The sequence below is a fragment of the Indicator indicator genome, chromosome 28 (genome assembly GCF_027791375.1).
Source record: "Indicator indicator isolate 239-I01 chromosome 28, UM_Iind_1.1, whole genome shotgun sequence".
In the NCBI taxonomy this organism is placed as follows: Eukaryota; Metazoa; Chordata; class Aves; order Piciformes; family Indicatoridae; genus Indicator; species Indicator indicator.
In genome coordinates, this window is record NC_072037.1 from 1,123,409 (window position 1) to 1,140,990 (window position 17,582).

Here is a 17,582-nt window from a genome sequence, read left to right on the forward strand (position 1 = left end):
ATGAATTTTTATCCATGATCACAGAAAACCAGAAAGCCAGGCTGCAGAAGGGAAGCTTGCACTTAATCAGAGGACTTGCTCATGCTGAAGTGGTTTCCTTCCCCTCTCCCACCAGGGTTCTGTTCCCAGCATTTGCCTGATAAGCAGGGGAGCAAGCCCAGCGTACAGACAGAATCTCAACTTTGCTTTACTTCTGCCTGCCAGGGCCTGAGGAAAGTCAGTTGTGGTTGTCACAAGTCCTGTGTCTACAGCTGCTGACAGCACCCTGGGTTTATAGGAAGAGCAAAGTCTGAGCAGCTGAAAGCTGGGAGGATGCCCACCTGCCCTGGGGGCTGACCCTGCCCTCTCCTGGACGCTCATCAGGGTTAGGGGTTTGTCACTGACAATCATGAATCCTACTGGTCAGGGGAACTGGGAGAGGGAAAAAGAGGTTAAAAAAAAAAAAAAGGGAAAAGAAAAGTTTATGGGGAGGGAGTTAAACCTTGTGAAAATATAATCCTGGCCTGATCTTAGGTGTGCTCATAGTCACTGACACTTGCTGGCATGACTGCAGAGCCAGCTGCACATCTCAGTCACTGCTGCCCTGGTCTGCAGCTGCTTACTGCAGAAACCATCATGCAAGCATGGCTTCAACCCCAGCATGCTGAACAATGTGCCCTCTCCTCCCAGACTGGCTCCTGGCAGCCAAAATGCAGGCATCAGGAGCCTGCAGCTGCACTCTGCACAGGCAGATGGGCAGTGCCTGGGCCACTGATGTCTGCAGGGCCCACTGAGGGCAGCCACCTCTGAGAGAAGAACAGTTGTGTGTTTCTCTTGTGCTGGAGAGCCTGGCCCAGAACCAGCAGCTGCAGCCTGTTGCTACAGATGGTTGGGAGGATGGAGAGAGATCTAGAGCCACAAATCCCCTGGAAATGCGAAGTACAGGAAGACAACAATCTGCTAAGGCCCAGTCCTTCCAGCACTCTGCTCCCCAGCTCTCTGTACAGGGCTGCACCAGAGACACCAAAGCCTTGAAGCCTGAGGGCCTGTCTGCACCAGAGGCTGACCCACTGCTCATCACCACCAAGGGCTTCTCTGGGGACCCCAAACCCCTGAACTAGGAGGTGGAGTTTGGGGCTGCAGGGATGCTTAGGAATACCTGTTGGGAGATGATAAGTCTAACTCTGTGATGATGGCAGTAGAGGGATTTTATGCCCTATACCTTCTGCCAAGATCTTGATCCAACTCCATTCTCCAATGGAGAAGCTGCCTGGGAGCTGTCAAGAGCCACCAAGTCTTGACTCACCTTAGCAGTGGACTATGCTCCTAATTTATTTCTGTCTAAGTCTAAATGCAAAGCTGCTTTTGATAATAACTTGAAGGCCTGAGGGAAGCTGGATCTGTGCAGCAAGGAGTCTGCACTCCCTCTGCTGGCTGCAGAGCAGCACCTAAGAAACTCACCAAGCTCCTGAGCTCATCCTCACCATCAGCCAAAACACTGGCAGCAGGGCAGACCCAGTGACCTCCCCAGTGAAGCACAGGGGAATGGCAGGAAAGAAATTCAGCTGTAAAGAACTTCTTTGCATCCTTTCAAAGCACCACAAACCACTGTGTAGAATCACAGAATGGTCTGGGTTGGAAGGGACCTCCAAAGCTCATCCAGTCCAACCCCCTCTGCACTCAGCAGGGACATCCTCCACTAGATCAGGTTGCCCAGAGCCTTGTTGAACCTCACCTTGAATATCTCCAGGGATGAGACCTCAACCACCTCCCTGGGCAACCTGTTGCAGTGTTGCAGCAGCCTCCTGGTACAGAACTTGTTCCTCACACCCAATCTCAATCTGCTCTGCTCTCATTTCAAACCATTGCCTCTGGTTCTGTCCCTGCAGGCCTTTGGGAACAGTCCTTCTGCAGCCTGCTTGGAGCCCCTTCAGGTACTGGAAGGCTGCTCTAAGGTGTCTCTGCTCTAAGGTGTCCAGGGTGAAGAACCCCAGCTCCCTCAGCCTGTCCTCATAGCAGAGGTGTAGGAAGTCTCTCAACCCTTCTACTAACATTTTGCACTGAACTGCTCATTGCAAGCTCTTCTTAGTCTGGGGAGTGCAGATCAGAGTCCCTCCAGAGTGCAGATGGCAGTGTCCTGCAGAGTGCTGAGAGCTGCCTTTCCCTGAGCTCCCTGGAACAAGGATTTCATTGCCTGTGATTCAGCAGCAAGCTGCCAAGGGAACACACAGGAGTCTGAACACCACTTTTAACTCACTGGCTGAAATCTTTTATCAGAAGCTCATAAGAGAGATGTTTCCTCCCTAGCATGGATCCTTCCTTATCATTCAGTTCAATACCTTCAGTTCAAAGCCCCAGGGAATAGAGGCAGAAGTGCCTGGCCTTTGGCAGGGGTTCAGTGACTTCAGAGACCTCCAGTCCCACTGTCCCTCTGAGAGGAGATTCCAGCTCAGCTTTCCAGTGGCCAGCACACCATCTACATCCTGCCAGCTGCCATCCCACAGGTCCAGTAGAAGGATCCACAAGGATGAGACCCTCTCCTGCAGCCCTCGTGGTTCCCACCAACCACTGCAAACCTGCCTGTGAGGATCTGGCTCTCCAGCAGGATACTCACTGATAGGTGCATGCAGTGCCACATGCTCTTGGTAGGGAGTGTAGTATTTGTACTGCTTGCCACAGAACTCACAGGTGTAGTTGCCAGTTTCTGTGAAGATGAAACAAACGCAAAGATCAGCAAGCACTGCAGCACCCTCCCACACACTCCCCTTCCTGCCTAGCTGCCTAGAAACTGGCTAGGTGACAAAAGTAGAGCAAATTCCTCCTGCTCCTGGAAAGTGTCTGCCCTCTAATTCACATATCCTCCTCCCCTGCAAAGGAAGCCCTTAAGGCCAGAGTCCAGAGTGCTGGACTGTGCAGAAAAGGTGCAGGAGAACTGAACAAGCTGCAGACTATCCCAAAATCACAGCAAGTGTGGAAAACAAAGAAGAGAATCCATTGCTGAAGTCTGTGTCACAGCTGACACAGTTTTGTCTTTGGTTACAGCCAGCCTGAGGTATGGGCACCAGGAACAGCCAAAGCAGGAAACAAGTTGTCAAGCTGAACTGCAGACCCTTCCTACTGGGGCTGTAGGGCTCTCCTGCAGGAGGGGCTTCTCTGCACTGACTGTGCTCATCCCTGCTTTGAGGGCACCTCCAATAATGCAGCAGTGGAGCCACACAGCAGTGCCAGTGCTGGGAGTACAGAGCTGGCGGCAGGCTGCAAGCCACAGGAGAAGCCAGGGCTAGTCAGAGACATGCTTGGCAAAGTCTGGTCTTGGTTTGACTGTGATCTCTTTGATCAACCATCACCAAGACACCTGCACCTCTCTCAATACACCTGAAGAGCCTCTCTAGTGGTTGCCAGACAGTTTGTCTCCTGAACCTCTTCACAGAGCTCTTGAGCAGAGAGCATCACAGAGCTGCATCTCCCAGGGCCAGGGCTGCTGGTGGTTGCTGTTCACTGAACCTAACCCTATCTTTCAGCACCAGTAAGGCCCCAACACCCCTGTGTGTGGCAGGGCTGTCTGGTTTTCCTAGAGGTGTTCCAGCTGCTGCCAGATCTGAACCCTTGTGCTTTCTCCTCCCCATGTGAAGCTGTTAAATGTCTCATACTTGGACCAATCTTCTGGAAGGGTTCCGGCTCCTCCTCCTTCACCTCGTCTGCTGCTATGACAGCCTGGTCATAGGGGTCTGCAAGAGAACAGAACCAGCAAGAGAGCTGACAACAGCCTCAGGTTTTGCTTCCACAGCTGCACGGCACTGAGTGCTCCTGCACTGCACTGACAGCTCACTCTGTGCCAAGTGCCAGCACAGGAACACAAACACTTTCTATGCGCAAAGATCTACCAAGAGCAACCCAATGACCCTCTGTCTGACTTGAGTCTCCTCTCCTCCTCCTCAGGTGCCCCAGGACTGCCCTGCTCCCAGCCCAGGGACATATTTTGTAGCTGTATCATGTTTAAAAACTACAGAGAAAGACTGACCAAAGCCATTGCAAAGCCTGATCCCTACTTTCTGGTTGTCTTCCAGAGCCTCTCTCTGGCTGTCTGCAGTGGGCACGGGGGTGCAGTCTGCAAGCAAGTCAGCTAACCAACAGTGACCAGTGAGCTTCTGCCATCTCACAGCACAGCCAGCAACAAACCAGACCCAACCCACTTGCGGAAGTCATTTCATTCATGCCTTGAACAATTCCCTAAGCAACCAAAGCCATGAGACATCTGCCTGCTGATTTTCAGAAGCCTGATCGATTGGAGACACAACAAAAGTCTGGGATCTGCTAGGGCTGGGCATTGACCTTCTGGCTGCAGACACTGGAGGAGGGTGAGGGGCAGCCCCTCTGCAGCTGCAGGCAGTGACACAACTGCCCTGACTTGTCCAAGTGGAGAAGCAGACCTGCTGTGCCTGAGCTCCTGAATGCTGGGGAAAGTTTGTGAAGTAAAGCACACGAAGGATCTCTGCTTACCTGCCCGGTTTTCTGGGGCCCCTTCCACACTAAAAACTAACACAGAATAGAAGAAGGAGGGGAAGAAACAAAACAGAAATTAAATCCTCTCAAATGGCCTGGTTGTCCTCCTGCATTCCACACCCCACAGACTGCAGCAGGCTTTGTGCCCCAGTCCCTCCTCTTCCCAGCAGCATCCATGCAGGCACGACTCAGACATGCCCAGCCCTAACACGCAGGTTCTCAAGGCCTTTGTTCTGACACTGACAGAGCCTCACCCTTGTGTCTGCTAAAACACAGCCAGACCCTGGCAGCAGCTGAGACAAGCAGTGTCTAAGCAAGGCACAAGTGGAAGCTGTTTCCAAAGCCATCCCAGAAGCCTAGGCAGAGCTCCCTGAAGCACAGTGATGAAGACACCTGTGGATCACCCAGTCCAACCCCCTGCCAGAGCAGGAGCACCCAGGGCAGGTCACACAGGAACACAGCCAGGTGGGTCTGGGAATCTCTCCAGAGGAGACCCCACAACCTCTCTGGGCAGCCTGCTCCAGGCTTCCAGCACCCTCACACCAAAGAAGTTTCTCCTTATGTTGAGGTGGAACTTCCTGGGTTCAGAAGTCCCCAGGTTCCAGTTGAAACCAGCAATATTTTTAGACACCACCTCTTGTCAAAAGCACTTTTCCAAGACAGTTCAGCCATTCCAAACCTCCTGCCTTCCAAGAAGTCTCTTTCTAGAGCTCTGCCAGGGCTCCCTCCTTGGCCAAGAAGCACTCAAAGGTTGTGACACACACAGTGAGGGTTTGGAGCATCTGAGGCCCAGGAAGCAGAAGAGGGGCAAGCCAAAGCCACTATGTTATTGCTTCTATTTCTCTCCAAAAGAAGCACTGCTCCTGGAGGGTGTCTGCTTCTGTCCCAGTGTCATGATGCCTACACAGAGGAAGAATTGGCCTGCAAGGTCCACTGACAACTGCCTGAGTTCACTGCCTCAGTGAGCAACACAAATGAAACACAACATTTCTCAGCTCTGCAGTGTGAGTCCTCACAGAGCATGCTGAGAACAAACCTGGGAAGTCAGAAAGCAAAAGGCAACCAACCCTTGCCTGGCAAGTAGCCAGATGGCCCAACTGGCCTTGAGGTGCTCAGCTCCAGCCTAGCCATGGACCTGCACACAGACAGCACTTCCAGGACCACAGGTCCCAGCAGAGGGAGGTTCTTCTGATGCACACAAAGAGAATCCAGCACAGGAAACTTCTCCCTGCAGTGCCTGTGGACTCTGCCTCCACTGGCACAGGGGAGCCAGCTCTGCTGTGCAGTGTCCTGGACACCAAGTGGTTGGGGAAGGCAGAATGTGGTTCTGCAGGACCAGATGGGCCACATTCTGCCTTCCCCAGTGACTTCTCACTCTGGTTTGGGTGTCTGAGTGTCAAAGCAGTACTCACCATCCACGGCATGCAGGTCTCTGTGCTCTTGGAAACAGCTATAATATTTATATTTTTTCCCACAAATGTCACATGTGTACCTAAAATTGTCTGGAGGGAGAAGAAAAGAGGCCAGGTTAGAAACCCTGAGGCACAGCCTCCTCAGTCAGACACCCCCTGCACTTACACTCACCCCCCCTGCTCTGGCAGGGCTCTGAGGCACAGAGACACCTCCTGCTTCTCAGAGAGCCCTGCCTGCCCCTCTCTGCATGGCTTGGGGCATATTCTGAGCTCCTATTTCCTATTCAGGCAGCTCTGCTCTCCAGCACAGCCTCCAGCAGACCTGACAGCAACGAGCAGCAGGCCCTGCTGAAATCCCCTGTGGAAGGTCAGGGCTACAGCAGGCAAGGACTGGTCAGGATGGGGACACAGAGTCAACATATTAGATGTCAAAGGCTTAATGTGCCAACTACAGCCTGGATGTGCCTCCCTGCTCACCCCTCACCTGGCTCCCACTGCTGCTGCTTACCTGCACCCCACATCCCCTATGGCCACCTTATAACAAGCCCAAAGAGAACCAACAACCCAAGCCAGGCAGGGCACAAGGTGCTCAAGGAGCTGGAGGCTGCTGGAGCCTGGTTTTGTGTACCCTAGACCCTCCCTCCTCAGCCCAGTGACAACAGACACTCTGCAGCAGAGCTATGGGGGGAGGACAGACAGAAGCAAAGAGCTCAGGATGCTTCTGAATTTGTCTTGGTCCACCTGGGGACAAGGAATGTCTTTGGTTCACAGCAAAGCAAGGGGAAAACCAATCACTTATCAGCTTGCTGAGGTTTCCATCTTGGGGTGCAGATGGACCACTGTAAGCAGTCCCCCACTGCAACCTGCAGCACTGCACCTGGCAGCTGAGCACAGAACAGCACTAAAAGAAGGATCCCTTTGTGCCCTTTGTTCTGCTTGGCAGAATGAAGGCAGAGGATGGGGTGATCTACAAGAGACAACCAGACCTTACATACAAGAGAAAAAGAGACCTCAGAGCAGCCTGCCAGTACCTGAAGGGGCTCCAGGAGAGCTGGGGAGGGACTTTGGACAAGGGTGACAGGATGAGGGACAATGGCTTTGAGCTGGGAGAGGACTGAGACTGGAGATGAGGAAGAAGTTCTTTGCAGTGAGGCTGGGGAGACATTGGAACAGGTTGCCCAGGGAGGCTGTGGCTGTCCCCTCCCTGGAGGTGTTGAAGGCCAGGCTGGATGAGGCCTTGAGCACCCTGGGCTGGTGGGAGGTGTCCCTGCCCATGGCAGGAGGTTGGAACTGGATGAGCTTTGAGGTCCCTTCCAACCCAACCCATTCTGTGCATCTGAGAACACGTTCCCAGCAGTGGCAGGCAAAAGCAGCAGCTTCTTTCCTTGGGCCCTAGTGGATTGTCTCCAGAAACCCAAGCAGGGAATGACAGCACTGAGTGTTGAAGGGTCAGGAATTCCCTCTCCCCAGCTAGAAGTCCAGATCACTTTTCCCACCTTCCTAACTGCAGTAATCTGAGCCCACAAGACCTGGGTACAAAGGAGTTCCCTCTGGGCTGCAGAGCTGTGTGCAGCAGGCAGCACATCCCATCAAGGGGCCAGCATGCTGGGGGCTTCTTAAGGACTTCTCCAAGGTGAAGAACAATTTCCACTGTGACCCAGAATTCAGACTGACCACAAAAGAAGCCACAAAAGCTACTCAGTAGAGAAGCTCTCACAGCATTTGGGCACTCTGCAGGTACCCTTGAATCCCAAGAGATCCTCTTGGGGAGCACTGCAGAAACAGAGCCTAGCAGGTACAGCCTCCAAACATGGAAGGGTACAACTGCTGAGTGCAGACAGACTGCCGCAGCCTGCTGAATTATTCCTGAAATCCAGCAGTGCTCCGGGTCCTCATCAAGAAAAATGGAAGCAGAGAGGGCAGCACTACTTGTCCTGCTCCATGGTCAGGGTGGCACAGGCACACTACAACATTTGAGAATGGCAAAGGAAGCACCAGACTCCAGAATTCCACATTCCTGGCTCACCAGTTTTCCCAAACAGTTCATAAAGCCCAGCACCCAGCACCTCTGGAAGGGCAGGGGCTGGATTTCTTAAGCTCACTGCAACACAGGAGTCTGCCACTGCTCTGGGCCTGTGATGTTTCTGTCCCCACACAGGCTGAGTGAGGCTTATGTGACAACCAGCATCAACCTTTCAGCCACAGCCAAGGGGATCCCAGGACAGTCCATGAGATGCTCTGCTGCTCAGTTTCACCTTCATTAACTGCTTCCTGAAACCCTGCTGGCAGACGCTGGAGTCCTGCTGGTGACAAGCAGAGGGCTGGAGCTGGTGAGTGGCTGTGGAGCAGCACAGGACAGCATTGTCCTCCTTGGGCTCTTTGCCTCACCAAAAGGAGCCACCAGCAGCTCCAGCACTTCAGGAAGAGCCAAAGCCACCACGACTAAACCAGCTGGTGCCAAGGAGGAGGAAAGGCTGGCATGGCCTGAGGTATGTGTGCTTGCCACTGGCAAACACCTCTGTGTCCAGAGCACAGACCCTGAGCAGCCTCCCCAGAGGATTCAGAGGGCAGCTCCTGCTTCCTTACAACACAGCAGGGAGTAAAAACATGTGGGACCCTCACTTGCTTCTGTGGTTTCCACCCAGGGCAGCACAAAGACAGCTCTGGAGAGAGGCTTCTTCTCCCTTCCCGCAGCCAGAGGGGCACCTAGATGGAAAGGAAGATGTTTATGGCTTCCTAGCTGCAGGACACCCCCGCCCAGGACACTCCCTCAGCCAAACCCTCTGGCACCCTTAGCAGCTGCCCTCTAGATGCTGGTCTGGCACTTGGAGAGAGGCAGAATGCAGGTGTGCAGACATTACTGCCTGTAAGCCCTCAGCCACCCCTCCCTCCAAGTGTGGTCTCAGAGTCAGGAGCTTTACAACTGCATCTCACAGCCTGGTAGACAGCTGCCAGTGAAACCACTTGCAGTCCCCATAAGAGCTCAACTTCAAGGTGTCAAATGGCAAAACTCCTTGAAAAGGGAGCAGGACTGAGCCCAAAGTCAGCAGCAACCCCTTAAGAGGATTAAGGTATCCAGAGTTACATTAACAAGGATTAAACAACAATAACATGCAGACATTTGGACAGGACAGGAGCCCTCACACACCACACACAGGCCAGTGCCTAAGGGGGCTTAGGAAAATACCTTCCCTGTGGGCAAACTCTTCCAGGTCCCTCATTTCAGCTGCACTTCCTTCCTCCCCACAGGCATTGGGCCTTTGTCAGGACCACAGGAGACACCCAGGCACACACTGGTTGAACCCAGAATGGTGCTTTCCATGCTTGGCAAAGGAGGAGCCTCAGGCTGCAAGCTGCTAAGCCAAGAGTGAGGTCACCCCAGACCCTAACAGAGAGGGGACAACCCCCTTCAAACTACCAAACTGTGATGCAGGACCTAGCTCACCTTCACAGAATCCTGCACTGCTTTGGGTTGGAAAGGACCTCAAGGTCATCCAGCTCCAACCTCCTGCCATGGGCAAGGACCAGCCCAGGGTGCTCAAGGCCTCAAACAGCCTGGCCTGGAACACCTCCAGGGAGGGGACAGCCACAGCCTCCCTGGGAAACCTGTGCCAGTGTCTCCTCATCTTCACTGCAAAGAATCTCTTCCTCATCTGCAGTCTCAATCTCCCCTCTCCCAGCTCAAAGCCATTGTCCCTCATCCTGGCACTCCCAGCCCTTCTCCAAAGTCCCTCCCCAGCTCTCCTGGAGCCCCTTCACGTACTGGAAGGCTGCTCTGAGGTCTCCCTGGAGCCTTCTCTTCTCCAGGCTGAACAGCCCCAACTCTCCCAGCCTGGCCCCACAGGGGAAGTTCTGCAGCCCTCTGATCATCTTGGTGGCCTCCTCTGGGCCCTCTTCAATAAGTTCAGGTCTTTCTTGTGCTGGGGGCACCAGAACTGGAGGCAGTGCTGCAGGTGGGGTCTGAGCAGAGCAGAGCAGTGCAGAGGGGCAGAATCCTCTCCCTTGCCTTTCAGGTGACAAGAGGCTGTGGCAGGTGAGGACAGGGAGCCACAGGCTTGTGTTGGATTTCTCACAGAAGCATTTCAGAGCTCAGCTCCTAAGAAGAGCTGCTGCAGATGCACTCAGTAGCTCCAGGACTGGCCGCAGCCTGCAGCCTTTGTTAAGCCGCTCTCAAGGGCTGCACAGGGAAGGCTCTAACTCTGTGATCCCTCATCCAAACCACATCAGCACACTGGGGACTGAAAAGCAGGGCTGGATGTAATCCCTCCAGTTTGGAAACCTGATGCCAGACCAGCAGGGAATTCCATCCAGAGGGGAACATCCTAACTGGATTTTTCAAAGGCATTGCTCTTGTTCAGAGCAGTCTGATGGCCACTCAAGGCCATTGTTATTAACACACTTTTGGGAAAAGGTGTTCTGGGTGCTGCTCACTGAAGATGAGAGCGAGAGGAGTCCCCAGGAGTTTGCAGGCTGTTACACACCAGGCAATTGCCTTCTCCCACAGGTCAGAGCATGTTAAAGCTGAGTCCAAACAGGCAGCAAATATCAGCAATTTGAAGTGAAAGCATCCTGGATTTTTATGATTATCCCCAAATGAGCATCTTCCCAGATCCACAGACTGCACTGGGGTGGAAGGGACCCTCAAAGGGCATCTTGTCCAACCCCTCTGCAGGCAGCAGGGACATCTTCAACCAGAGCAGGCTGGTCAGGGCCACAGCAAGTCTGACCTTGAATGTCTCCAGGGATGGAGCCTCAACCACAGTATCAGTTCCAGTATTTTACCACCCTCCTGATGTCCAACCTCACTCTGCCCTGCTCCACTTTCAAACCATTGTCCCTCATCCTATCCCCACAGCCCTTCTGAACTGTCCCTCCCCAGCCTGCCTAGAGGTGCGCTTTCAGATATTGAAATGCAGCTCTAAGCTCCCTCTGGAGCCTTCTCCAGGCTGAATAGCTCCAGAACTGATCCTGCTCGGTGCTGTCCCTGCCCAGCTCAGGCTCTGCTCACTGAGGCACTTTCTGCAGCTCAGGGCAGGTTGGCACAGCCACGGGCTGCTCCTGGCACGGAGAAGCTGATGAGGAGCTGGGCTGGGCTGCAGAAAGGCTCTGCCTGAGACCAAGGGCACTGCCACAGCTGGTGCCCCACTTTGGGGTGCAGGAAGTCAGAGGTGGCATCTGCAGGGAGGAGAGGACAGGACAGGTGACCCTCAACTGCCCAGCAAGGGATGCAGCCCATGGAGGGCATCTTCAGGAGAAAGCTGAGGGATCAGCAGGGTCCAACCTCTTCTTCAATTCCCAGTGTCCCAGGAGGGCTCTGTTCTGCTTTGGATCCTGAATCCAGTTCCCATCTGCTGCTGAGTCCAGGCTGGCACTTCCCCAGTGTCTGCCCTCAGTGATGCCAGTGGTGCCATCATGGCCACCAGGGGTTGGGTTCCACATTGGTTTGTGTCTCTTTCTATTCCATTGGATTGTTCTCATTTCCATCCCAGCTGGTTCACTCTCTTTCTCACCCCATCAGTCTCTCTCCCTCATTCCCTTTGGGAAGCAGAGGAGTTCAGAGAAAGCCCCTGGCTGGTGGCCAGCCCAGCCCTGACCCTTGTCCATGATGAAGTTGCTGATGCAGGAAGCTTTCTCCCCTCTTTCAAGAAGGATGCTGAATGTCTGTCTGAAGTGAAAAGCTCAGCTCAGCCCACACTGTGGGGTCATGCATAGCACCCAGCCCAGGCTGCCTTCTTTGTCCCTCCTTTTGCAATCCAGATGGCTGGGAGCATGCTGCTGGCTGTTAACACAGCTGCTGAGGTGAGATGAGGGAGTACTGAGAGGTTCAGAGAGGAAAAGCAAACCTCATCTTGACTTTTCCCTACTCATCTGTCCATCACTGTGAACTTAGTTCCTGCTGTGATTTCCAGATGGGAATTCAGATGGAATATCAATGTCTAGTTCCCCAAGTGGGTGGGAAAAGGGATAGTTAAATGACTGTGGAGCACTGAACAAGAGATCCTGGCTTCATAAAGAATTCACAAGGAACAAACCTGAATTGAGGTAAGGCAGGAAGGAAGCAGAAACCTTCTTGAAAATCCAGAAGGCCAAGTACTGGTCCTGCACTTGGGACACAACAACCTCCTGCAATGCTCCAGGCTGCGAGGAGAGTGGCTGGAAAGTGCCACCTGGGGGTGTTGGTTGACAGTGGCTGAGGATCAGCCAGGGTGTGCCCAGGTGGCCAAGAATGTCACCAGCAGCCTGGCCTGGAGCAGCAATGGTGTGGGCAGCAGGAGCAGGGCAGGGATTGTCCTCCTGTACTGGGCACTGGGGAGGCCACACCTCAAATCCTGGGTTCAGTTTTGGGCCTTTCACTCCAAGAGGGACATTGGGGGCTGGAGAGTACCAGAGAAGGACAACAAAGCTGGGGAAGGGTCTGGAGAACAGGGGAGGAGCAGCTGAGGGAGCTGGGGGTGTTCAGCCTGGAGAAGAGGAGGCTGAGGGAGACCTCATTGCTCTCTGCAGCTCCCTGAGAGGAGGCTGGAGCCAGGTGGGGGTTGGGCTTTGCTCCCTAGTAACAAGAAATAGGACCAGAGGAACCAGCCTCAAGCTGCCTCAAGGGAGGTGTAGGTTGGACATTAGAAGAAAATTCTTCCCTGAAAGGGCTCTCAGAGACTGGCACAGGCTGCCCAGGGAGGTGCTGAATCCCCATCCCTGGAGGTGTTTCCAAGAGGCAGAGATGTGGTGCTGAGGGCCATGGCTTAGCCCCAGCCTTGGTAGAGTTAGAGACTGGCTGGAGTGGGTGATCTCAAAGGGCTTTGTTCAACCAAAACAATTCTATGGTTCTACGAAAATTTCTTCACACTGTAGAGCCCAGAACTAAGTTCCTTTATTATTTTCTTAATGCCCTCCTTTATCATCTTGGTCTCAGCCCACTGGGCATTTAAATTGGAAGATGAACATATTCACCTACCTGGTAGGCAAAGGGGAATCTGAAGAGACTTCACCTACTTAAAATGCAAAAAGTAAAAATGCAGAAAAATAAAATCCATTTTTAGAGCTCTCCCCAAGGAGCAGGAGAATCATTAAATAAGAACCCTGAAAAATTAATCACCAAGCTGTAAATGGCTCTGGAGATGCCTGGACACAGCCTTACACTGGGTTCTGAACACTGCAAGGGAGTCCTGAGCTCTGCCCAGCACAGCAGAGAACCTTCCACTGTGGAGCTGTTCAGCCTGAAGAAGAGAAGGCTCTAGGGAGACCTCAGAGCAGCCTTCCAGTGCCTGAAGGGGCTCCAGGAGAGCTGGGGAGGGACTTTGGACAAGGGTTGGGAGGGACAGGACAAGGAACAATGGCTTTGAGCTGGATGCTGCAGCATTTAGGTTAGACATTAGGAAGCAATTGTTCCCCATGAGGGTGGTGAGACACTGGAACAGGCTCCAACTCTGGAAGTGTTCAAAGCCAGGCTGGATGAGGCCTTAAGCAAGCTGGTGGGAGGTGTCCCTGCCCATGGCAGGAGGTTGCAACTGGATGATCTTTAAGGTCCCCTCCAACTCAAACCATTCTAGGAATCTATGATCCTGTGCTCTGTTAGCCCCCTAAAAAGTAAAAGAAAATAAAAAGGCTAAAATTTACTTCCAGGAAATATTAGGTTTGCAAATCACAGAATCATTAAGGGTGGAGAAGGTTCTTTAAGATCATTGAGTGCAACTGCACCCCAACCACCATAACCACTGAACTATATCCTGAAGCACCAAATCCACACATTTCTGGAACACCTCCAGGGATGGGGACTCCAGCACCTCCCTGGGCAGCCTGTGCCAATCCCTAACCTCTCTTGTAGCAAACTAATTTTTCCTCATCTCCAACCTAACCCTCCCCTGGCACCATTTGAGGTCCTATCACCAGTGAGATACATGAGAGAAGAGCCCAACCCCCACCCTCACTGCAGCCTCCTTCCAGGGAGCTGTAGAGTAACAAGGCCTCCCCTGAGCCTCCTCTTCTTCAGACTAAACAAAGCCAGGTCCCTCAGCTGCTCCTCTTATGATGCCCTCCAAGCCTCTCATCAGCCTCATTGCTCTTTTCTGGACAGCCCCCAGCACCTGAAGGTTTTTCTTACCCTGTAGCACCCAGAACTGAACCCAGCACTCAAGCTGTGCCCTTAAATCTGAATGATTGAAAGTAATCAAGAAACAAAGATGCTTAAAGTTCTTCATTAACCTTCACTTAACAGCAGCAAACCACTTCCAGATCTCTTACACCCTCAGTCAGAGCATCGAACCCCTCAGATCCTGTGTCTGTCAGGCCTGGGCAAGAGAACCTTGCTTTGAAATGTTTGGATGTCAGAGTTGGAATTCACAACCCCCACAATGTGTTGCACATGCAGGGCATCAGCACCATGCCCCCACACTTGAAGCTGCAAGGCCATTCCAGACCACATCCTCACTCCCAACCTTTCCCAGCTTTTTCAGTCAGTCCCCTCCTTGGCTGAACTTTCCCATGCTTAGGAAGAGCCCAAAGGGAAATGTGTCATAAAAGCTCAGACCAAGCATTTCTGATTTCTGAGGTTGTGAAACAGTCACTCTGGAGTCCAGTTTGGACAAAACCCCAACCCTGCAATTCTTCTTCTTTCCCTTCCTTGGAGCTAAATCATAGAGTGGAGACACTGCTCATGGCTGCTGTCGCAGCTGCAGGTGATGGGGTCTGAATGCATCTGGTTAGAAACAGCACAGAAAAAAGAGCATTCAGCTTGCAGCCCACAGCAGCCTCAGACCCAGCTGGAAGTCAGCATCCTCCCTACCAGCAAATGTGAGAGTGGGCTGAGGAGAATCCATGAGGTTCAGTAAGGCAAAGCACAAGGTCCTGCACTCAGACTGGGGCAACCCTCAGTATCAGTCCAGGCTGGGGGTGATGATTGAGAGCAGCCCTGCAGAGAAGGACTTGGGGGTGCTGGGGGGGAGAAGCTGGACAGGAGCCAGCAATGGGCACTGGCAGCACAGAAGACCAAGGGCAGCCTGGGCTGCATCCAAAGCAGTGTGGCCAGAGATGGAAGAGGGGATCCTGCCCCCTGCTCACCTGCAGGGCTGTGTCCAGATATGGGACCCCAACAGAAGAGAGACCTGGACCTGATGGAGAGGGTCCAGAGAAGGTCACGAAGATGATCAGAAGCTGCACAGCCGCTGCTATGGGGCCAGGCTGGGAGAGTTGGGGGTGTTCAGCCTGGAGAAGAGAAGGCTCCAGGGAGACCTTAGAGCTGCATTTCAATATCTGAAGGGCACCTCCAGGCAGGCTGGGGAGGGACTGCTCATAAGAGCCTGTGGGGATAGGCTGAGGGACAATGGTTTGAAAGTGGAGCAGGGCAGGGTTAGGTTGGACATCAGGAGGAAGTTCTGCACAGTGAGGGTGGGGAGAGACTGGAACAGGTTGCCCAGGGAGGTGGAGACATTCATATCCCTGGAGACATTCAAGATCTGATACCTTGAGGTGTCCCTGCTGCCTGCAGGGGGGTTGGACAAGATGCCCTTTGAGGCTCCCTTCCCACCCAATGCAGTCTGTGAATGTCTCATCTTAGCAGTGTCCGGGTTCAATCCTGCACACCAGTATGGTACCACCAGGGATGGGGAAGGAGGAAATAAAGCTCAGTTCTATTCAGTTCTCAGAAGATGCCTCTCTTGACCCTTTGAAGGGTCTGATGAGAATTCCAGCTACTGGCAGCTGGGAATAACCACAAAACAAAGCATATCTTGCACTGAGGCACAAATGCTTTGCTACATCTAGGTACCCATTAAGAGGCTCTAAGAGCTGGCAGAGAGATGCCTCAGACATCAGGCACCCACTAAAAGCTGGGCCACAATGTGGGAGCTTCAGCATGAGGGCACTGCACCTCCCACCAGCCCAGGTTATTCAAGGCCTCATCCAGCCTGGCCTTCAACACCTCCAGGGAGAAGACATCCACAACCCCCCCTGGGCAACCTGTGCCAGTGTCTCCCCACCCTCACTGCAAAGAATTTCTTTCTCATCTCCACTCTCAATCTCCTCTCTCCCAGCTCAAAGCCATTCTCCCTCATCCTGGCACTCCCAGCCCTTGTCACAAGTCCCTCCACAGCTCTCCTGCAGCCCCTTCACGTACTGGAAGGCTGCTCTGAGGTCTGCCTGGATCCTTCTCTTCTCCAGGCTGAACAGCCCCAACTTTCCCAGCCTGTCCCCACAGGGGAAGTTCTCCAGCCCTCTCATCATCTTCATGGCCTCCTCTGGACCCTCTCTAACAAGTCCATGGTCTAAAACAGTCATTCCTGTTTCCACCATGATTTAAGGCATGAGTGAAGGGAGCTGGGTGCTGTCTGGGCTCCCAGACAGGCTGTGCATGCTGTGGGCTCAGGCAGCTCCCAGATGGTAGAGGTCACTGCAGAGCTGTGTGGGAGTACCCTGCTGGCAGCATGTGCAGAGGGATCTGCTTTTGAGATCCAGCAGGAAACGAAGCTTTGCCTCTTGAAGAGAACTGCACTCAGGTCAAAGCAGGGGATGGAGACAGAGAAAGAGGATCTACCACAGAGAACAACCACTGGTGGTCTTCCAGCCTCCAGCAAGTGTCACCAAATTGCCATAGTAACAAAGTGCCACAGTGCCAGCAAGGGAAGCGAGTGGAGCACTGGAACTGGGCTGCTTTATCCTGTTCTACACACCACAGCAGAGGCTGGCAGCATGCTGGCAGACCTCTCCTGTGTGCCCACTACTGCCTGGTAGCACCAACTGCTCTTCAACCACAACTTGCTGCTTCTGGTCTTCAAGAGCTGTTTCTAGGGTGAGGGAAGGGAGCAGAGCACAGCAGCAGCAAGCACACTCCCCTGAGCTCAACCAGCCTGGCTGACACACTGCAGATGAGCTCAAGACTCCTGCAATCTCCCCTTCCTGATCCTCCCCACTTTGAACAGGGTTTTATTCCAAGATCATAGGAATGATGAGACCCTTCCCAAGGACATTCATCAGCATTGCTCCAGCAGCACTTCTCCTGAGAAGAGCAGCACTCACTAGGTCTCCAAGAGCTAAGCAGAGAGATGTGAACACACCTGCTGAATTTTAAGACACCTTCAGCTTTTAGCAGTTCTTCCCCTCCCATTTCTCTTTGTGCATTCATTCCCTGCTCTCTCCCCTATCCAGCAGTGTCAGGCTGAGCCCAGCAGGCAAGGACTGGCTGCAAGCCTGCTGCTCTCTGCCTGCAGAGCACCAAACCCCTCTGTGAAGTGATCTGAGGCTCTCCAGGAGAGCAAAGGCTCAGGGGTGCTGTGGTCCAGCAGCACTACTGCTGGATCTGTGAACATTTGGCATTTTGAAAGCAAGCATGGAAAGGCCATTGGTAAGCAGAAATGAGCAAGTGCCACATGACAAAACCACAGAATGCTTTGGGTTGGAAGGGACCTTCAAGACCATCTAGTTGTAACCTCCCTGCCATGGGTAGGGACACCTCCCTCCAGCCCAGGTTGCTGAAGGCCTCATCCAGCCTAGCCTTCTGTCCCAACCTGGTCTAAGGAGGCAGGGACACCATGAGAAGCAGCATGTAGACAAAAGCTTAGGTGTTTCTGCTTTGTGTTATGCTTATGTTATGTTTATTATCCAGAATAATTCAGGTTTCACAGGCAAACATAAAACTCAGTTTAACTTTGAGCTCTGCAAGGCAGTTCTGGTTATTTTGGAGATATTCTTGTACCTAAG

The 17,582-nt window shown here is 53.1% G+C and overlaps 1 protein-coding gene across 1 annotated transcript in view; it reads right to left on the reverse strand.

Moving 5' to 3' along the window:
• Window positions 1-17,582, reverse strand: part of ZNF618 (zinc finger protein 618) — a 166,998-nt gene that overhangs the window by 24,977 nt on the left and 124,439 nt on the right. Inside the window, exons 9-12 of the mRNA XM_054393217.1 lie at window positions 5,895-5,984; window positions 4,480-4,515; window positions 3,630-3,707; window positions 2,594-2,683 (exon numbers count right to left, since the gene is read on the reverse strand). Coding sequence (XP_054249192.1) covers window positions 2,594-2,683; window positions 3,630-3,707; window positions 4,480-4,515; window positions 5,895-5,984 — 294 coding nt within the window. The remainder of the gene's footprint in view (window positions 1-2,593; window positions 2,684-3,629; window positions 3,708-4,479; window positions 4,516-5,894; window positions 5,985-17,582) is intronic.